An 18,154-nucleotide genomic window follows, 5' to 3' on the forward strand; every position below is an offset into this window, starting at 1 on the left:
CGGCTGCAGCGGTCCCGGCTCCCCTACCCCGATCCTCTGCAGGTCTGTGGGTCTGTGTCAAGTGTACAGCGGTGCACTCGCGGCGACAATCCAGAAGAGGTGGAGGAGACAGCAAGGATGGGCCCAGGTAGGTGTGGGAGACAGTGGCGGGGGGGGGCGGCGCAGGGGCTCAGTTTGAAACCCCCCCTAAGTTCCCCGTTCCTCGTTCCCCGTCCCCAGTCCTCCATTTTAGTGCCTGCTGAGGCCTGGGGATGGATCTGAAGGGAAAATGGTGGGTTTGGGGCCAGGGAAGGGAGAGAAATGAGAGGAAAGGGGGAGAACTTGGACTGGGGCCCCCTAGAGGGTGTAGAGAGCCTCTCAGGTGGGAAACATGAAATTTAAAAAATAACCCTTGATACCCAGGGCTCTGAAAGATGAGTAGGAGGCTTCTGTCCTCGGTGCTGATCTATCCACCAAAAATTCTGTCCTTTCTCTCTCATTTTATCTCCTAGGAGGAATGGCGTCCGAAGAGGAACAAGTGGCAAAAAATATCAACGCGGAAAATGCCAACCAGGAAAATGAAAAAAAGGATGAAAAGGAGCAAGATGTTAATAAAGGAGAGCCCTTGGCTCTCCCTTTGGCAGCTGGTGAATACTGTGTGCCTAAAGGAAATCGTAGGCGGTTCCGTGTCAGGCAGCCAATCCTGCAGTATAGATGGGATGTGATTCAGAGGCTTGGAGAGCCACAGGCAAGGATGGGAGAAGAGAATATGGAAAGGATTGGGGAGGAGATGAGGCAACTCATGCAAAAGCTGAGGGAAAAGCAATTGAGTCACAGTCTGTGGGCAGTTAGCACTGACCCCCCTCACCATGACCATCATGATGAGTTTTGCCTTATGCCTTGAATGCTCATATTGTCCTTGAAGTTAATAGAGAGACACCTGCTTTCTAAACATACATGTTAGTAATTTACCTTTGTTGTAAACCTTTGATGTCATTAGTTTCTGGTGGGTCTCTTTACCAGCTTCTAGTTAAATGTTGTCTTTTTAATCCAGTCTGTAAGATTTTGTTAGGAGAATTTTACCTATTGCATGGAAAGATGCTTATTTTAGATTGTAAAGTTATAAAGCAGTTTTAAAAAACAATCTTTGTATTCTTTTTATTTCAAATCTTATATTTATTTATTTAATACATGAAGAGAAAAATGCTGAAATTAAACAAACCAAATGATTAATACAGGGACTCATTTTTGTGAGATGGATTAATGTATTTTATATTATCTGTAGTTCGAGAAAAAAATGGAAACTATTTGTAATGATTTTATGAAAGCAGGAGGGTCATTTAATAAACACTTGGTTATGAAATTTGCATATTTTAGCTAAATGAGTAAACCCATGACTTCCTTATAAATCGAGTCCTACGTTTGCTTCACATGACTGTGAAACATGTTCAGGAATGTGTGAGTTGTGTTTACCTATTTTTGGCCCGTTTCCATCTATTAGTCAAGACCCTCTATCCTCAAATTTACCCTTCAGATTTTTAGCAGTTACCAAAGATAGGTCTCATCAGTTGAGCATCCCTCCTCTCCTCAGGACTGTGATGCCTGCTGGTCAAGCTGTGAATTCTGCTTGACAAGACGTAGGCACTTAATAAAGTACAATTAATAGTGATTGAGTCAGGAGCTCTTGAGTTCTTGTCTCAGGTCAGTCCTGGATAATATAACCTTGGCTATCTAATCTCCACTTTTCTAAAAGAGATTAGCAATTCCTAAAGGAACTCTAGAGTCATATAATGTCCTAGTGTTTCTAAAAGTATGCTAATCTGCCACTTTTGTGAGAGTCACTTGAGGACTTTCTTGAAAATGAGGACTTCTGGTCCTACCCTAAATCTGAATGGGGCTCTAGAACTTTCATTTTTAGCAAGTTTCTCTAGTGATTCTGATGCACATTAATGTCTAAAGGGTTACTGGTGAGTATATATTATGATCTTAATTCTTAAATAGAAATCATAATAACTGGAAGAATGTGAAGGTAAATTTAATGAAGAGAAGCATTAAAGGCAAAGGATGAGAAAATTTTAAAAGACCTTTATATTTACTACATAATTAAAATTGAAAATATGTACACTATAATTTAATAGTGATTATCTTGTGAGATATTGGGTGAATTTTTTCCTTCATACTCAGCTACATTTTTCTTAAAGAATATAGATTACTTGTGCTAAAAAGAAAAGCCAGTAATGGGTCCAGATCCAAAAAACTCTTCAGTGGACTTATAAATGCAACGGAGGCACTTTAAAATTCTCATGTCAGAACTTAGATACATAGATTTAAAGTTATCTTTGGATATGGTATTCATGCCCTGCTATAGTTGTCCCTCCTATTGAATATGGGCAAACACACTAGGTCTTACTTCTAATCAACAGAATGCAGCAAAAGTGATGTGATGTCACTTCTGTGATTGTGTTACAGAAGACTGTGATTTCTATTTTGCTAGGAGACTTCCTTCTTATTCCCCACATCCCTGCTGGCTTTAGTGAAACGAGATCATGTTAGAAAGGCCCATGTGACAAAGAACTGAGAATATCTTCCAGCCAACAGCTAGTGAGGACCTGAGATGCTCAGTCCAATAGCCCTTGAGGAAGTGAATCCTTGCAAACAAAATAAATGAGTTTGGAAGCAGATCCCTTCCCACTCAAGGCTTCAGATAAGATTCTGGCCCTGGCCAATATGTTGATTGCAGCTTTGCAATAGACTCCAAGAGAGATGATACAGCTTAGCCGCACCCAGACATTTGACTCACAGAATATTTGGGATAATTGATGTATGTGGTTTTAAGCTTCTGAATTTTGGGCTAATTGCTACACAGCAATAGATAACTAGTAGATATCTCTAAAGAATAATGGTACTTGTTAAACATAACCACAGTGCCATAATCACACATAAAAAGGGACAGCAATCATTTTATGTCTAGTCAGTGTTCAAATTTCCAATGGTCTCATAATTTGTCAGGTTGCAAACAACAAGGAAAACTTAATGTAAAGTTTTCTACTAGGAAGGTGACAAGAGTGTGTTTGAAAAAGTTTCATATCTAACAGACCTGGAGCTACAGACTAAAAATCTAGCAAGTGCTAAAGGAAAAACTGATCTGTTTTATGCAATGAAAATATAGGGTAGGATGAGATTCAGAGAGGGTCATCATACATACAACTTCATGACCCAAAATGATCATTTGACATTCTAACATCTGCATTTTGCAGAAGTCTTGGAAAAACAGTTATTATATTTTAAAAATTTGCCAAAATAACCTGTTTACCTCTAGGGAAAAAAACTGGCTAGAAACAGTGGCTGCCTGGCTGACAATGTTGCAAAGACACAGGCATAAATCAGATTACCAGTCACATTTGTGATTGAGTAAATACTTTCAATGAAAAGTTGTACCACTGTGTTACAGTTAGAGGAAGCATGAGACTGAGATGAGAACAAACAGGTATATTTAACTATTTCATTATCCAGTTTGATTCAATAAGGCATCGAGTATGTCACTAAGAAGTCATTTTTTTTTCATGAAACAGAATTCAGATGACTAACATAAGTACATGAAGGATATAATTTGTGGGTTGTCAGAATTTTGAATCTTGAAAATGAGGATGCCCTCTGGGAATTGTAAATGGATAAATTTGATAAACAATGGACATAGTTTTCCATCTCTAAATAACACAAGAGATTATCTGTAATATGATACTGAAAAGGTTGAGAACATCTAGTATTTTAATCAATGTCATCTGGGAGTTGTCTAATGGAAGCTGAACCATGGAAATGCTTGAGGAAGGAGAATAACAATAAAATACCCAAGTGAAGCAGAGTCTTGAAGATCCTTTAAGCTACTTGATGTTAAAATGGATAGAAGTCCAAGGAAACATTTTAGAAAATTTAAAGGAAGAGAACTATGAAATAGAAGGCATAAATATAGGTAAAAGGTGACAAAAGAGAGAAAAAAAGTTGCAGAAACAAGGCAAAAAATCAGTAAAATGAACTGAAGTGGGGTCTGAGTGTAATATCCAGCTGGCCCAGTGAGGATTATGCATTCAGAAAGGCAATTAATGTATATCCAAGGTACTAAAAATAAATCTTAACAAGAACAAAAATTTTCAGTTTATGCAGAACTGGAAAATAAAGTCTCTGAATGTTAAAGCAGTGAAATTCATCACATACACTGTGAATCAGTGTAATAAGCTAAAGGAGTTAATTTTTAAAGTTTTGGTTCCAGAAAATAACAGTATTTACAAAAACAAAGGAAAAAGTAGATGGGCAGATATATAGGTAAGCTACCTAACACCTACAGCAACCCCCAGACAGAAAATTGGATGTGTAAACAGTGCAAAAGCCAGCGGTATGCTGGTAAATATCTAACGACTGGGTTTCCAGCAAACTATTTGTGGTGTTAGACTATTTCCACTGTGTAAATATTCTTATTACAGCTGATTTTCAGCTACCAACATATCACTTAATGCAGAGTTTGAGAAGAAATATACACAATTAATTGTCCTGAGCCAGTAAAAGCCAGCTTCAGCACACCACTGGTTCATAGCCCTCTCTTATCAAAGTGATTAAAACAGAGACAATATCATGCAAGGAAAATGAAAGATGAGAATGAAGACGAGAAATGTCTTTTGTAAAAGAAATATAGGATAAGTATAAAGGAGAGAAATAAAAGAAAAAGAGACCAAAGCAGAGAGGCAGAAGCCCAATGCATGAATATTCTTGGGAATAAAACAGAATACATAAGTCTCTGTATGTATGTTTGTGTGTATGTTCATGTGCGTGTGTGTGCGTGCACACGCATTTGTGAGAGAGAGAGCGATGCAGGGTCAGAGAGAGAGAGAGAGAGAGAGAGAGAGAGAGAGAGAGAGAGAGATTGGCAGATTACCTAGATATGGATATTCCTAGGCAATTTAAAGGAGTGTTTGTAGAAGCAAACCCTTTAGAGTCAGGCAGACCTTAGTTCAAATATTGGCACCATCATTTATAAGCTTTTTGACCTTAAACAAAGTGGGTAAATCTCCTTTAGGTTAATTTCTCTTATCTGTAAAATACAGAAAGTGTTAGCAAGATGCCTGTCATATACTAAGCTCTCAGTAAATGTTAGTTGTTAACATTATAAAGCATGTAAGATGAAATAAGTTTTAGTTCACTAAAAATGAGTGGTCTAATGTTCCAAAGTTAATAAAATTAGTGGATTTTTAAATGTAATTATTGTTCCTAGAAATCAAAATTTAGCATAAAAGGGATTACATTTGGTTGAAAACATAATTTGTCTCACACGATGCTGTACAATTTTTAAATCATTGTCGATATTTAAAAATTGAGAAATTGCACATGAAAATACAAATTTTAGGTTTGTATGAAAAAATTAGTAGATGTGTCAACCCTGGGCCTGCACTCCCATGTTGGACCAATTGACTAGAAGAAGTTTGGTGGCAGCTTCAATTCTTAAGAAAGGCATGTGTTTCAAGTTTTACTTTTTGAACCCAGCTTTTCTTATTTGCATTATCTAGTTACCTCCCTGGGACTTAGAGGCACTTCAATTTATAGCCCCCTAATCCATATCAACTGCATTTACAAAGTAATTTGAAGTGATGATTTAGAAAATGATTGCGATTTGGCCCAATTTGGGATTCAAGATTTTTTTGTGTTCTAAATCTACAGTTAACAATATGTTAATCATGAGCCACAAGTGGCTTTTGAAAACTTGAAAAAAGAGTAATACAGTTTGATATGTGCAAAAATGTAAAGCACACGCAGGATTTCAAACACTCAGAACAAGAAGAGAATGTAAAATATCAATAATTTTTAAATTGGTTACATGTTGACATTTTAGATATACTGCGATAAATAAAATATATTACTTTTTACTTTTAGAGAATGTATTTACTAGAAAATTTAAAATTAGACTATACTTCTATTGAACTGCACTATTCCAAATCATTTTTAAGATATATTTCTTAAATTTACAAATCTTATTTTTAACATTTCTAATAATAAAAATGATACACATACATTTGGAGAGCACAAAAGAGCATTAAAGAGGAAAAAAATTAATCATTTGAATCTTGCTAAACATTGTTAAATATTTGAGTTTCATTTCTTTTCATCTTTTTTTCTAAACAAAACATTCATGAATGGAATCATGTTCTATAAAAATTAGGTCATACTGTGTGTACTATTTTGTATGTTCCTTTTTCACTTAACATTTTAAGATTAATCTTTTTCCACTTTCCTTAAGAATTATTTGAAACAAAGTTGTTATTTAAATCAGCAGTCCCCAACCTTTTTGGCACCAGGGACCGGTGCTCCTATGAGAATCTAATGCCTGATGATCTGAGGTGGAGCTGAAGCGGTGATGCTAGTGCTGGGGAGCAGCTGCAAATACAGATGAAACTTTGCTTGCTAGCCTGCCACCCACCTCCTGCTGTGAGGCTACAGACCTGTGTGGCCTAGGTGTTGGAGATCCCTGATTTAAATGGATTAGCAAATTGAATATAGTAATAACAAAACTGTGAGAAAATATAGATTATTATTTAATTTAAGCATGCTAAAGACATTTCTCAACATACAACCTAAGGCAGAAATTACGCAGAAAATAATTGATTTTATTACATAAAAAATAAACTTTTATGTAGTATAAATATAATTTTAAAAGGAAAATAAAGTACTGAAAAAATAACACATAGGAAAGACAAAGGGTTACTAGCATAACTATATAGTGAATTGGATCAAATCAATTAAGGAAAAAGAAAAACAGAAATATAAAAATGGACCAAAAAAGAAAAAGGTAAAGAATTTTACAATTAACTAATAGACACGTGGAAAAAAAACGATCAGGTTTATCAGTAATCAAGAGAATGCAAATGAGAACAAGAAAACATTTTCAAATAACAAGCTGGTAAATAATTTTAATAACAGTCAATATTTATTGACCACTTATAAGTACTTTTCATGCTTTATTCAATTTCCCTAACCACATACATTGCATTCAGATATGATGTTTAGGCCCACTTTATAGTTAAAAAGAATGAACTACATACCCAAAGCCACGCCACTATTAATTTATGTAGCTCGAATTTGAACACAGACAGTGTGACTTCTGAGTCTATGCCATTATAAGTGATTTCTACCTAGAGGTGAGGGTTCAGAAAAATGGCCACTTTCAAACAGTGCTGGTGAGAATAAGAACTAGTACAACTTTTCTGAAACGTAGTTTGATAATATGTATCAAAAGCCTTAAAACAATTCTACAGCCTTTAACCCAGGAGTTCTATGCCTATGACTATATCCCAAGTAAGAAGTCATACAGATGATCTGTATCTGAACTGTAAAAACATTCAAGTGTGCAAGTATGTAAGTATATGCAATAACAGAGTGTTTATTCTAGCATTTCTGAAATACCAAAAAAATAGATAAGATTTTAATACTTATAAATAAAGAGAAAGATAAATATATTAAGAAGCAGTAATACTTTGGAAAGTTTTACAGTCATTATAAGTAATGGAGTAGTTCTGAACAGAATGAAATGAAAATTTCTCTAAGAAATATTGTTATATCAATTATACTGGATAGGAAGTTTCTGCTGTATGTAAAGAATAATTGGCTGAAACTGGTTTAAATATTAAAGTTTATAATTTTACATAGGAGGAAGAACAGAAGTAGGTAGGACAGGCTTCAGGGCTGATTGATTCAGCAATGAAAGGATGTCACCAAGTACCCAGGTTTCTTCCATCTCTAGTCAACTTCTGCCATGCCTAGCGTCAACTTCATCCTAAAACTGGTGGTTACCTCTGATGCAACAAAGTGGCTGCTTACAGTGATTGAGGATACATTCTTCTCTGTTTCTGTCCATCAAGAGAGAAGGGAAAACCTCTCTCCCAACCATGGAATATAAGGCCTTCCCTTCTCTGATTGCGCCATTTTAAGACTGTTGGCTACCCTCAGCCAATAACAGTCCTTAGGAAAATTCCAGGTCCTGACAGGTTCAGAATAATTAAGACCTGCATCCTGAAGCTATCAGTGAGGTGGGGTGAGGTGGAAATCCAGACGTTTGGAATTCTGTTAGGGAGGAAGAGGAAAATTGATGTTGGGTAAGCATAAACTATACAGGGAGCCTCAAAAAATAGGAGTTATCCAGGATACTCTGGACCTCCAAGAGGCCCTGAGTGGGAGATCAAACAGAAAAAAAGACATATTGAATAACCTTTGGAAGAAAAGGAGGCAGGGCATAAAAAACTAAAGCGGTCTAGAAAATGCCAACGTCCATGCGGAGGGGAGAGAGAGAGACAGAGAGGAATATGAGTTCATGAAAGCTCCCTGGCTGGTAGAAATTTGAGGAATCCTTGAAGCCCTAGGATTAAAAAACAAAACAGATACCATGTCTGGTATGATCACTCACAAAGGCTAAGTGGAAGTCATGTGGGTCTGTGACCATAGATGCCTAAGAAATTGTTAGTCAGTGAGGAACAGAACCCAGAGAATTCCAAGATGATAAATTGTTTAGAGTTTCCACTTATGTTACATACAAAACACCTTCTTTCACAGAATTTTGCCCTGATCCATGAACCAATGCCAGATGTGCTGGGAACATCCTTTCTTCCAGAAGTAGGTAGAAAGTTGGCCTTGAATGTTTTTGAACAACATCTCTGAAAAGGACTTTAGTTTTCTTAGCTTTGAATCTTACTAGGGTTTGCAGGGACTTCCGCTGGTACTGATTACTCCCTGGGTAGTCTCTTGACCTCTACCCCAGCCAGGCTACTTTCTCCCCATCACTAGCCTTTTCCAGAACACCTCCTGGAAAAATATTCCAGTCCTACCCACTTTTCAAGGCTTAAACCAGATCTCTATTTCTTATGACAGCTTCCCTGCTCTATGAGTACCGCCTTGCTCTTACTCTTATTAAGCTGACAAAACTCCAATGTTTTTAATTCCCCCCCCCACCCAGAAGTTGTTATGTATAATCCTGGATCTGCCCAGGCACCTTGTGTTCTTCTTCCCCTGTGATGTCTTGGAATATGTTTTATAATTGTTTTGCATCTTTCACAGACCTCAGGTTGTTTAGTGATCAGTGAAATGGTCTCTGTTTCTCCTCTTGCCCTTCTCCATTCCAGTTTCTACATGGCAATCCAAGGAATATTTTAACAGAAGTTGTTATGTATAATCCTGGATCTGCCCAGGCACCTTGTGTTCTTCTTCCCCTGTGATGTCTTGGAATATGTTTTATAATTGTTTTGCATCTTTCACAGACCTCAGGTTGTTTAGTGATCAGTGAAATGGTCTCTGTTTCTCCTCTTGCCCTTCTCCATTCCAGTTTCTACATGGCAATCCAAGGAATATTTTAAAGGAGAATTATAACATGTTTCTCCCATCAATTATATTCCTTAAATGCCTCCATTGCATTTAAATACTTAAAAATAAAAGAAAACAAATACTTACCATGGTCTTCAGGCCCTGCAAGACCTGGCTTCTGGTTACATCTCCCACTGAGATAGGCCATTCCTTCTCCCCATTGATAAGCTCCAGCCACACTGGCCACCTTTGATTCTAAATGGGGCAAAGGATTTTCCTGCCCTAGAACCTGTGCCCATGCTGTTTCTCCTCCTAGAAGGCTAAGCACCTCCTAGCTCCCTAGTTAACTTTTATTTACCTTTTAAGACTCAACTTAAATATCATGCCCACTGAGAGTCTCTCCCTCATTTTCTGGTCTAGCCCCTCATGTTATCTTTCAAAGAAACTGTGTTCTCTTTGTCAAAATTTGGGACTACAGCTTGTTTAATGTATCCCTCCCTCACTAGATTGTACATTCCATTCTTAAACAGACCATGTCCGTTTTATTCACCAGCCATATCCACAATCTAGCCATTGCCTGACACATGGTAGGCCCCAAAAGATAGTTGGTTAAGTTTATTAAATTGTCATTTTAAGGTCAAAACCAGGCATATATCAGCAACCTCACAAGGTTTGACCTAATACTTATTGAATGAATGAGAAAAGAATGAGAAAGTAACCTAGAGAATACATTTCAATCCCACTATACTATCTAATCTGCTTTAGAATAGGTTTAGGAATCTGGCTGAGTTGCTGATTCTGAGACTTTACCCCTAAAGGAAGGAGCATTTCTGACCCTTGTCATGAATGTCTCTCCCCAGTGAATTCCTCAAAGTCCATACCTTGCACCCAGGCTGTTGTGTCCTTTCTTAGACTCTATCCCCTTTCACGCTTTTATATGTTCTCCTCCTTCCACAATTCTCTTTGACAACTCATCAAGGGCCTATAGACTTCTACATGATGTATCTTTACTCCCCTTCTTTGCTGGTAAATTAACAAAATACTCTATGCCAGATCATAATAGTATTTGCTTTATCCAAATGAAAGACTAAAAGAGGAATCAAAGACTGTATTAAATGACAAAGAAAGAAACTACTTACCCTGAGTGGATTACATCACTGGAATGGAGTACCTGTGAAAGTTGGAAGCAAGGAGAACCTAAGAAATTTCAGGGCTGCCTCCACTTCACATTCTCACTTTTACTTCCCTCTCTTCTCCAAGAATCAGCAAGTGTAGCAGTAATGTGACCCTTGACTCATCAACAGGGTGACTGGGAAGGGGAGTATCATAGAATCTACCAGGGGAACTAAGAGTTGAGCAAAGTTTGAAAATTACTGTCTTGAACCAAAACAAAACAGGTATTGGAATTTCTTGGATATCTCAAAAAGACTTAACTCAAGTCCAAGAAGATATAATGTTTGAGTATTGATTTGGGTTAGCAGTATTTGATTCACAGTAAATTTTGCATAAACACACAGTGAATGGATTAGTGAATGAGTTGTCTTAGGAGACACAAGCCAATGAAAAACATTAAAGTATAATTCTCACAGTCTTTTTAAAGCTGTGTGTATTCCTCAAAGTCCATACCTTGCACCCAGGCTGTTGTCAGGCAGTTGGCTCCACCCTGAGCCTTCCCTGGGCTGTACATTAATCACAGACAATGGCCCTTGGCTCATATTTCAAACAGAATTAGGTTTATTTGGTGTATATTGTGTCAAAATCTTATGTTATATATAAAAAAAGTAGATTCCTTTGTTGTTGATTTATTTTTGTCTTACCTTATTTAAAGTATACCTTTTGATTTTTGGTTTTCAGTTGAGCATGTAAGGAGCTTGGAATTCATCACTCTCATTTTCACAACAACAGAAAAGCTGACAAACTGAAAATCTACAATTCTTAGACTACTGGAGAGAGGGAGCTAAATATGGTGGGCTAGGTAAAAGCGGGGTTTGCTTCCTCCCAGGACAGCATTAAAATTACAACCTAATTTTTAAAAAATCAACTTGTAGAACCACCTAAAGTCTAGCTAATCATAATACAAACACTTGGAAATATAAAGAAAAAAGCCACATCAGGACTATAGGAGGGGCAGAGACACAAAGTGGGTTAATCCCACACCCGCACATGGTGATTGAGCACCCAGAGGGAGAACATGGCTTCAAAGGCCTCCCTGAAGGGACAAGGTGCCCTAGCTCCACAGAAGGGCTCCCTAGGCCAGGGTTCCAGTCCTGGGAAGAGGAGTTCCCACACATTATGAATGTAAAAATCTGGCCATCTGGGTGAAACGGAAGGAAACTGAAAACTCAGACATCCCACAGGGCCTGTGCATAGACCGACTTACCACAGACACTCACCCTGGGCTCTAGCAGGGAGTCAGCACCTTGAGAGGTGCAGGAGACATATAGAGAAAGACTGAGTTTGTGGCACTGGAGGGAGGGCTGGAGGGAAAGCCACCATTGTTCCTCTGTCGGGACCCCCCTCTGGGGCACTCTACAGATGGGTGCCATCTTGCCTGTGTTAAACCATCCCCCGCCACAGGACCAATTCTGAACATGGCCTGGTGAGATTGTTCTGCTTTGCCCTGTGTCTCCCTGAGATCCCACCTCACTGAGTCCACAAATTACCCATGGCAGGCCTGTGTCGGAAACCAGCCGACCAAGTCAAACTGGGTACCTGAATGGGGGAGCGGGGACTGAGAAAAAAGAGAAGACAGACAGGGTGCAGGAGGGAGAACAGATCTCACAACTGTCTCTCCGAGTTTATTTCTTATGCTTCTTTTTATACATAATCTGTTCCTTTGTGTATCCCAAGATAACATAGTAAAAGAAATATCCTGAAGATCGAGGCACAATCGACACTCCCTTTGACCCTCCCTTTGACACTCCCTTTCCTTTTTCTATACTTAATCTTCTTCCTGGAATTCCACAGAACCAGCCTTTTCCTTTTTTTTTTCTTTTTTGCAAGCAGGCCTCCCGAGATAATCCATGCACTCTTTTGAATTTTGGGAGCTTTAGCCCCCTACAGGCCTGTTGTCGGGCAGTTGGCTCCACCCTGAGCCTTCCCTGGGCTGTACATTAATCACAGACAATGGCCCTTGGCTCATGAGGCCCGCACATTTCAGGAGAGACTTTTGGTGGTGGGCCACCAGCGCCATCATGAGCTAGGTGAATTGCAGTGGTCTACGGGCTCGACACAGATGGCAGCTGGCCTCACTGTTATCTGTGACTTTAACGTGAACCTGTGGGCTCAGCTCTGGCATCAATTCAGAATCTGCATTGGTCTCATGGGATTGGCTCACTCGACCCTGTGTCTCCTTGAGATCATCCAATCTACAAAGTACATATGGCAAGCCCTTTCCCAGGCAACCTGCCAGCCCCACCCAGTGCTTTCCTTGGGCCATGAATTTGACAGCAAACAACAGCCCTCAACTCACGCGGCCCACACACAGCCCATGCATCTTGGGAGAGACTTTCAATGGTGGGCTACAAGCTCCTCTCCAAGCTACACTATTTCTTGAACAGATCTCGATTGTCTGCAGGGCTGAGGCAGACAGTGTTGGCCTTGCTGTGATCTCAGACTTTTACAGGAAGCCACAGATTCAGCACTGGCATGAAATCTGAATCTGCATTGTCTGGGTAAAATCTGCTCACTTTATCCTGGTGACTCCTTAGATCCCTACAGCACACAACTCAGTGTACACCCAAAGGCTTTACCAGCTGCAGAGTCTTACAAGAAAATAGCAGGAAGCCTCAGGCCTTGAGGTGCACTGGTCCTTTTGCTAAGCCATCTTAGGCCTGTACTGGGGGTAACCAGACCTTGGCTTGCAACATGGTCTCTTCCACTTGCCTCCAGATCTAGCATGGGCAACAACCATGCACAGATGGCTTTGTAGCTCCTATCAGGTAGCCTCAAGCAATTGAAAGCAGTGGCTGACCTTGGCCTACACAGGAGCCCTTTCCAAGGGGCCATAGAACCAACACATCTGAAGGCTAGTATCAGACCACAACAGAGCATGACCTGATGAGCCCCATAAGCAGCACACCCAAAGTGTGGTATCAACAGGAACACGAGCCTGCTGGGGCAAATTCCACTCTGAGAGGTCAGCCCCTACACAGTAATTCATACTCTGTGGGCATAGCCAATCCCCATAGCCAGTCAGCCTGAGAGCCAAACCCATCTACGAATGTGCTAATAGCAATCAAGGTTTTGTTACAACAGAAGAACACACAACCCACACAAGGAACATGCCCAGAGTCCCCAGCACAGATGATAAAGGAGCATATGCCACTGGCCTTCACAAGATACCTACTACATAAGGCCACCTGGCCTAGGTTGGGAAATGTAACAACTCTTCCTAATAAATAGAAATGAACATAGAGAAGTGATTAAAATGAGAAAACTAAGAAACATACCGCAAATGAAACATCAGAAGAAAATGTCAGAAAAAAACTAAATGAAATGGAGGCAAGCAACCTACCAGAGACAGAGCTCAAATCACGGGTTATTAGGATGCTCAATTAATTTAGGAGGAGAATAGATGATCTCAGTGAGAACTTCAACAGAGAGATGGTAAGCATAAAAAAAGACATAGAAACCATAAAAAAGAACCAGTCAGAAATAAATAATACAATATTTATTATACAACTAAAATGAATAATATACTAGAAGGACTCAACTGTAGATTGGATAAATCGGCAAGTTGGAAGACAAGGTAGCAGAAAAGCACCCACTTGGAACAGCAAAAATAAAAAAGAATCAACAAAATGAGGAAAGTTTGAGACCTCTAGGACAGCATCAAGCATACCATAGGAGTACACTTCATAGAGGTGCCAGAAAAAGGAGAGAAAGAGCAAGAAATTAAGAACCAATTTGAAGAAATAATGACAGAAAACTTCCTTAATTTGGCAATGGAATTAGGCATACAGTCCAGGAAACACAAAGAGTCTCAAACAAGAGGAACCCAAACAGAGCCATACCAAGACACGTTATAATTAAAATACCAAAGGTTAAAGACAAAGAGAATCTTAAAAGCAGGAAGAGAAAGATAACTAGTTACCTACAAGGGAGCTCCTATATGACTGTCAGCTGATTTTTCAACAGAAACTTTGCAAGCCAGAAGGAACTGGTATGAAATATTCAAAGTGATGAAAAACAAGAAACTACAATCAAGACTACTCTATACAGCGATGTTATCAATTAAAATTGAAGGTGAGATAAAGAGCTTATCAGATGAGAAAAGGCTAAATGAATTTACTAGCACTACTCCAGTATTATAAGAAATGTTGAAGGGACTTCTTTAAAAAGTAAAAAGGAGTGGGGGAGAACATGAATTTAAATAATACAATGGCAATTGGGAAGCTAAATGAAAAAGAAAACAAGACCCATACATATGCTGTCTACAAGAGACCCACTTCAAATCAAATAACACAAACAAACTGAACCTAAAGGAATGGAGAAAGATATTTCATGAAAAGGGAAATTTTAAAAAGCTGAGGTAGCAATACTTATATAAGAAAAAATAGATTTTAAAACTTAGGCTATGAGTAAGCAGAGTCATCTGGGGTTTAGATGAACAGAAGCCCTACAACTAGGGAGAGAAATAAAAAATCACTGCAATGATTAGAGGAAGGAGGGAGTGAAGACTCAAGGCTGCCCGTCCCAATTGGCTGAGTGGGACAGAGAATACTGTCTGCAGCTGGCAGCTGCCGACATTCCTCTTAAAAGGGCCATGTCGGCAACTGGACTTTTGCAGTGACAGACCTGCTTGCTCTGAGCAACAGTGCTGGGTTGGCTGCTGGTAGGTGGGGGAAGGGAGAGCACCAGGGACTTACAGGGGAACACTGAGTTGTCGGAGTGAGGGCCAGAGGTGAGGCATTCTCCCAGGCAGAAGTGCTGGCAGTATCTATTGTTCCTCTGTTGAGCCCTCCTCCTTCTCAGTGTGTGGACACAGTGCCTCCAGAACTGAGATGTCATTGAACTAGACGCAAGAGGTCGCTCTGCCCAGAGGATTCCCTGAAACTTCGCCTCCCTCAACTCGCTGCCCTACCCAAGTCACACGATTTTTCTTCTTAAAGACGTCCCTCCAACATTTCCTGAAATACTGGCTTGGTGTTGATAAATTCCTTTAGCTTATTTTTGTCTGGGAAGCTCTTTATCTGTCTTTCAACTCTACATGATAGCTTTGCCGGACAAAGTATTCTTGGTTGTAGATCCTGGGTTTTCATAATGTTGAATATTTTGTGCCAAACCCTTCTATCTTGCATAGTTTCTTTTGAGAAATCAGCTGCCAGTCTTATGGGTGCTCCCTTGTAGGTAATTAACTGCTTTTTCTCTTGCTTCTTTTAAGATTCTCTCTTTGTTTTTAACCTTTGGCATTTCAATTATGGTGTGTCTTGGTGTGGGCCTCTTTGAGTTCCTTTTTCTTGGGACTCTCTGAGCTTCCTGGGTTTGTATGTCTATTTCCTTCACCAGGTTAGGGAAGTTTTCCATCATTATTTCTTCAAATAGCTCTTTAACTTCTTGTTTTCCTTCAGGCACCACGATGACACAAATACTTTTACATTTAATAGCGTCCCACAGGCTCCTTAAATTATTATTATAGTCTTGGCTTCTTTTTTCTTGCCAATCTGATTGAGTGTCCTTGGCTTCCCCATCCTCTATATCAGTGGTTCGATTCTTTTTTTTATCCACTCTGTTGATTCTCTCTAATGTACTCTTCATCTCAGATAATATGTTCTTCATTTCAGACTGGTTCCATTTCCATTTTTATATATATTTTTTATCTCTTAGTTAAAGTTCTCACTGAGTTCTTCTACACTTCCCCTAAGTTCATTGAGCATCCTTATAACTAATGTTTTGAACTCTGCATCTGTTAGATTGCTTGATTCCATTATTCCTGGATCTCTGTTTTGTTTTCTCATATGGTTTATGCTTCTCTGTCTTCCCACTTTGGCTGCATTTCTGTGTCCGTTTCTATGTACTAAGCAAAGCTCCTAAGTCTCTTGGTCTTATTTTTCATGGATTTGTGTGGTAGGTGTCCAGTGGCACAGTCCTGAATTCCTGAGAGGTTAAGCTGCAGGCCAAGTTTAGCCCTAGCCTGTGCCCCTCTGGGGCCACCTGTTAAGATTCAGCAAGCAATCCACAGATGCTGTACTTATAGTTGCCTCATTTAGAGTTGAAGAACAGATAAAGAGCTTCTCAGACAAAAGGAAGCTAAAGAAGTTAATCGACACCAAGCCAGTATTATAGGAATTGTTGAAGAGACTTCTTTAGGAAGAAAAACATGTATCAAAAACATGAATAAAGAATGGTAATAACTACACCCCTATCAACAAGTTTCTCAAATGGAAAAGGATTAAGTGCTCCAACCAAAAGACGGAGTGGCTGAATGAATAAGAAAACAAGACCCCTAACACATGCTGCCTACAAGAGACTCACTTCAGATTAAAAGACGCACAGACTAAGAAGAAGGTGATCGAAAAAGATATTGCTTTGATGGCCCTAGAGGGTATTGCACTGAATGAGGTGGGTTGGATAGAGAGGGACAAGTATTCCATGATTTCACATACATGTGGAATCTAAGGAACAAAATAAACAACAACAACAACGACAACAACAACAAAACTGAAAGAAGCTTGTAGATGCAGAGAATATCTGAGGGCTACTAGATAGGGAGTGTTGGGGGGATGGCGAAGAAGGGCAAAAGGGTTAAGAAATATAAATGGATAGTTACAAAAGAGACATGGATATATAAATGTAGCATGAGAAAAGTGGTTAGTGATGTGTAATAAATATGTAAGGGGGAAGAGAGGTACTGAATTTGGTGGGGTGATCACTTTGTGATTTATATGTATCTCTAATCAGTATGCTGTACAATTGAAACTAATATATTACTGTATGCCAACTATAATTAAAAAGAAAATCTCATCTAATGGTACAATGTAAATGTGAGCAACTAATTGTCTATTATATTTCAATAAAGCTGAAAAAAATACATCCTTTCATGATAAAATCTCTCACCAAATTAGGTATAGGATGAATGTACCTCATCATCATAAAGGCCATATAGGGCAAGCCTATAGTCAACATCATTCTCCATTTTGAAAAGGTAAAAGCCTTTCCTCTACAATCAAGAACAAGAAAAAGATGCCTATTCTCTCCACTTCTGCTCAGTATTGTACCGGAAGTCCTAGCCACAATAATTAGGGAAGAATAAGAATTTAAAAAGCATCCAAATCACAGAAGAAGAAGTAAAATAGTTTCTGATTGCAGATGACATGATCTTATATATATAAAATTCTAAAGACAACACCAAAAAATGTGGTAGGACTAATAAATGAACTGTTAAGTGTGGGATATGATATCAATATATGAAAATCAGTTGTGTTTTTTATACACTAAAATAAACTATCAGAAAGAGAAATTAAGAAAATCTCATTTACACTAGCATCAAAAATTATACAATACTTAGTAATAAATTTAACCAAGGAGGTGAAAGGCCTGTACACAAAAACTATAAAACACTGATGAAAGAAATTGAAGACAATAAAAATAAATGGAAAGATATACCATGTTTATGGACTGGAAGGATTAATTATGTTAAGATGTTTATATCACTCAAAGTGATCTACAGATTAAATGCAATCCCTATCAAAATTCCATTGACATTTTTCACAGAAATAGAAAAAATAATCTTAAAATTCATATGGAACCACAAAGGACCTGAATAGGAAAAACATTCTTGAGAAACACAAAGAAGAACAAAGCTGGAGGCATCATATTTTCTGATTCCAACTTATATTAC

The 18,154-nt window shown here is 38.7% G+C and overlaps 1 protein-coding gene across 1 annotated transcript in view; it reads left to right on the forward strand.

Annotated features, from left to right (window-relative positions):
- The window catches only part of LOC102897117 (protein BEX2-like), a 1,528-nt gene extending 405 nt beyond the window's left edge, over positions 1-1,123 (forward strand). Inside the window, exons 2-3 of the mRNA XM_006917899.3 lie at positions 43-127; positions 492-1,123. Coding sequence (XP_006917961.1) covers positions 118-127; positions 492-883 — 402 coding nt within the window. The 5' untranslated portion in view covers positions 43-117 and the 3' untranslated portion in view covers positions 884-1,123. The remainder of the gene's footprint in view (positions 1-42; positions 128-491) is intronic.
- Positions 1,124-18,154: the final 17,031 nt, after the last annotated feature.

Source organism: Pteropus alecto, unplaced genomic scaffold (genome assembly GCF_000325575.1).
Source record: "Pteropus alecto unplaced genomic scaffold, ASM32557v1 scaffold538, whole genome shotgun sequence".
NCBI classification, from domain to species: Eukaryota; Metazoa; Chordata; class Mammalia; order Chiroptera; family Pteropodidae; genus Pteropus; species Pteropus alecto.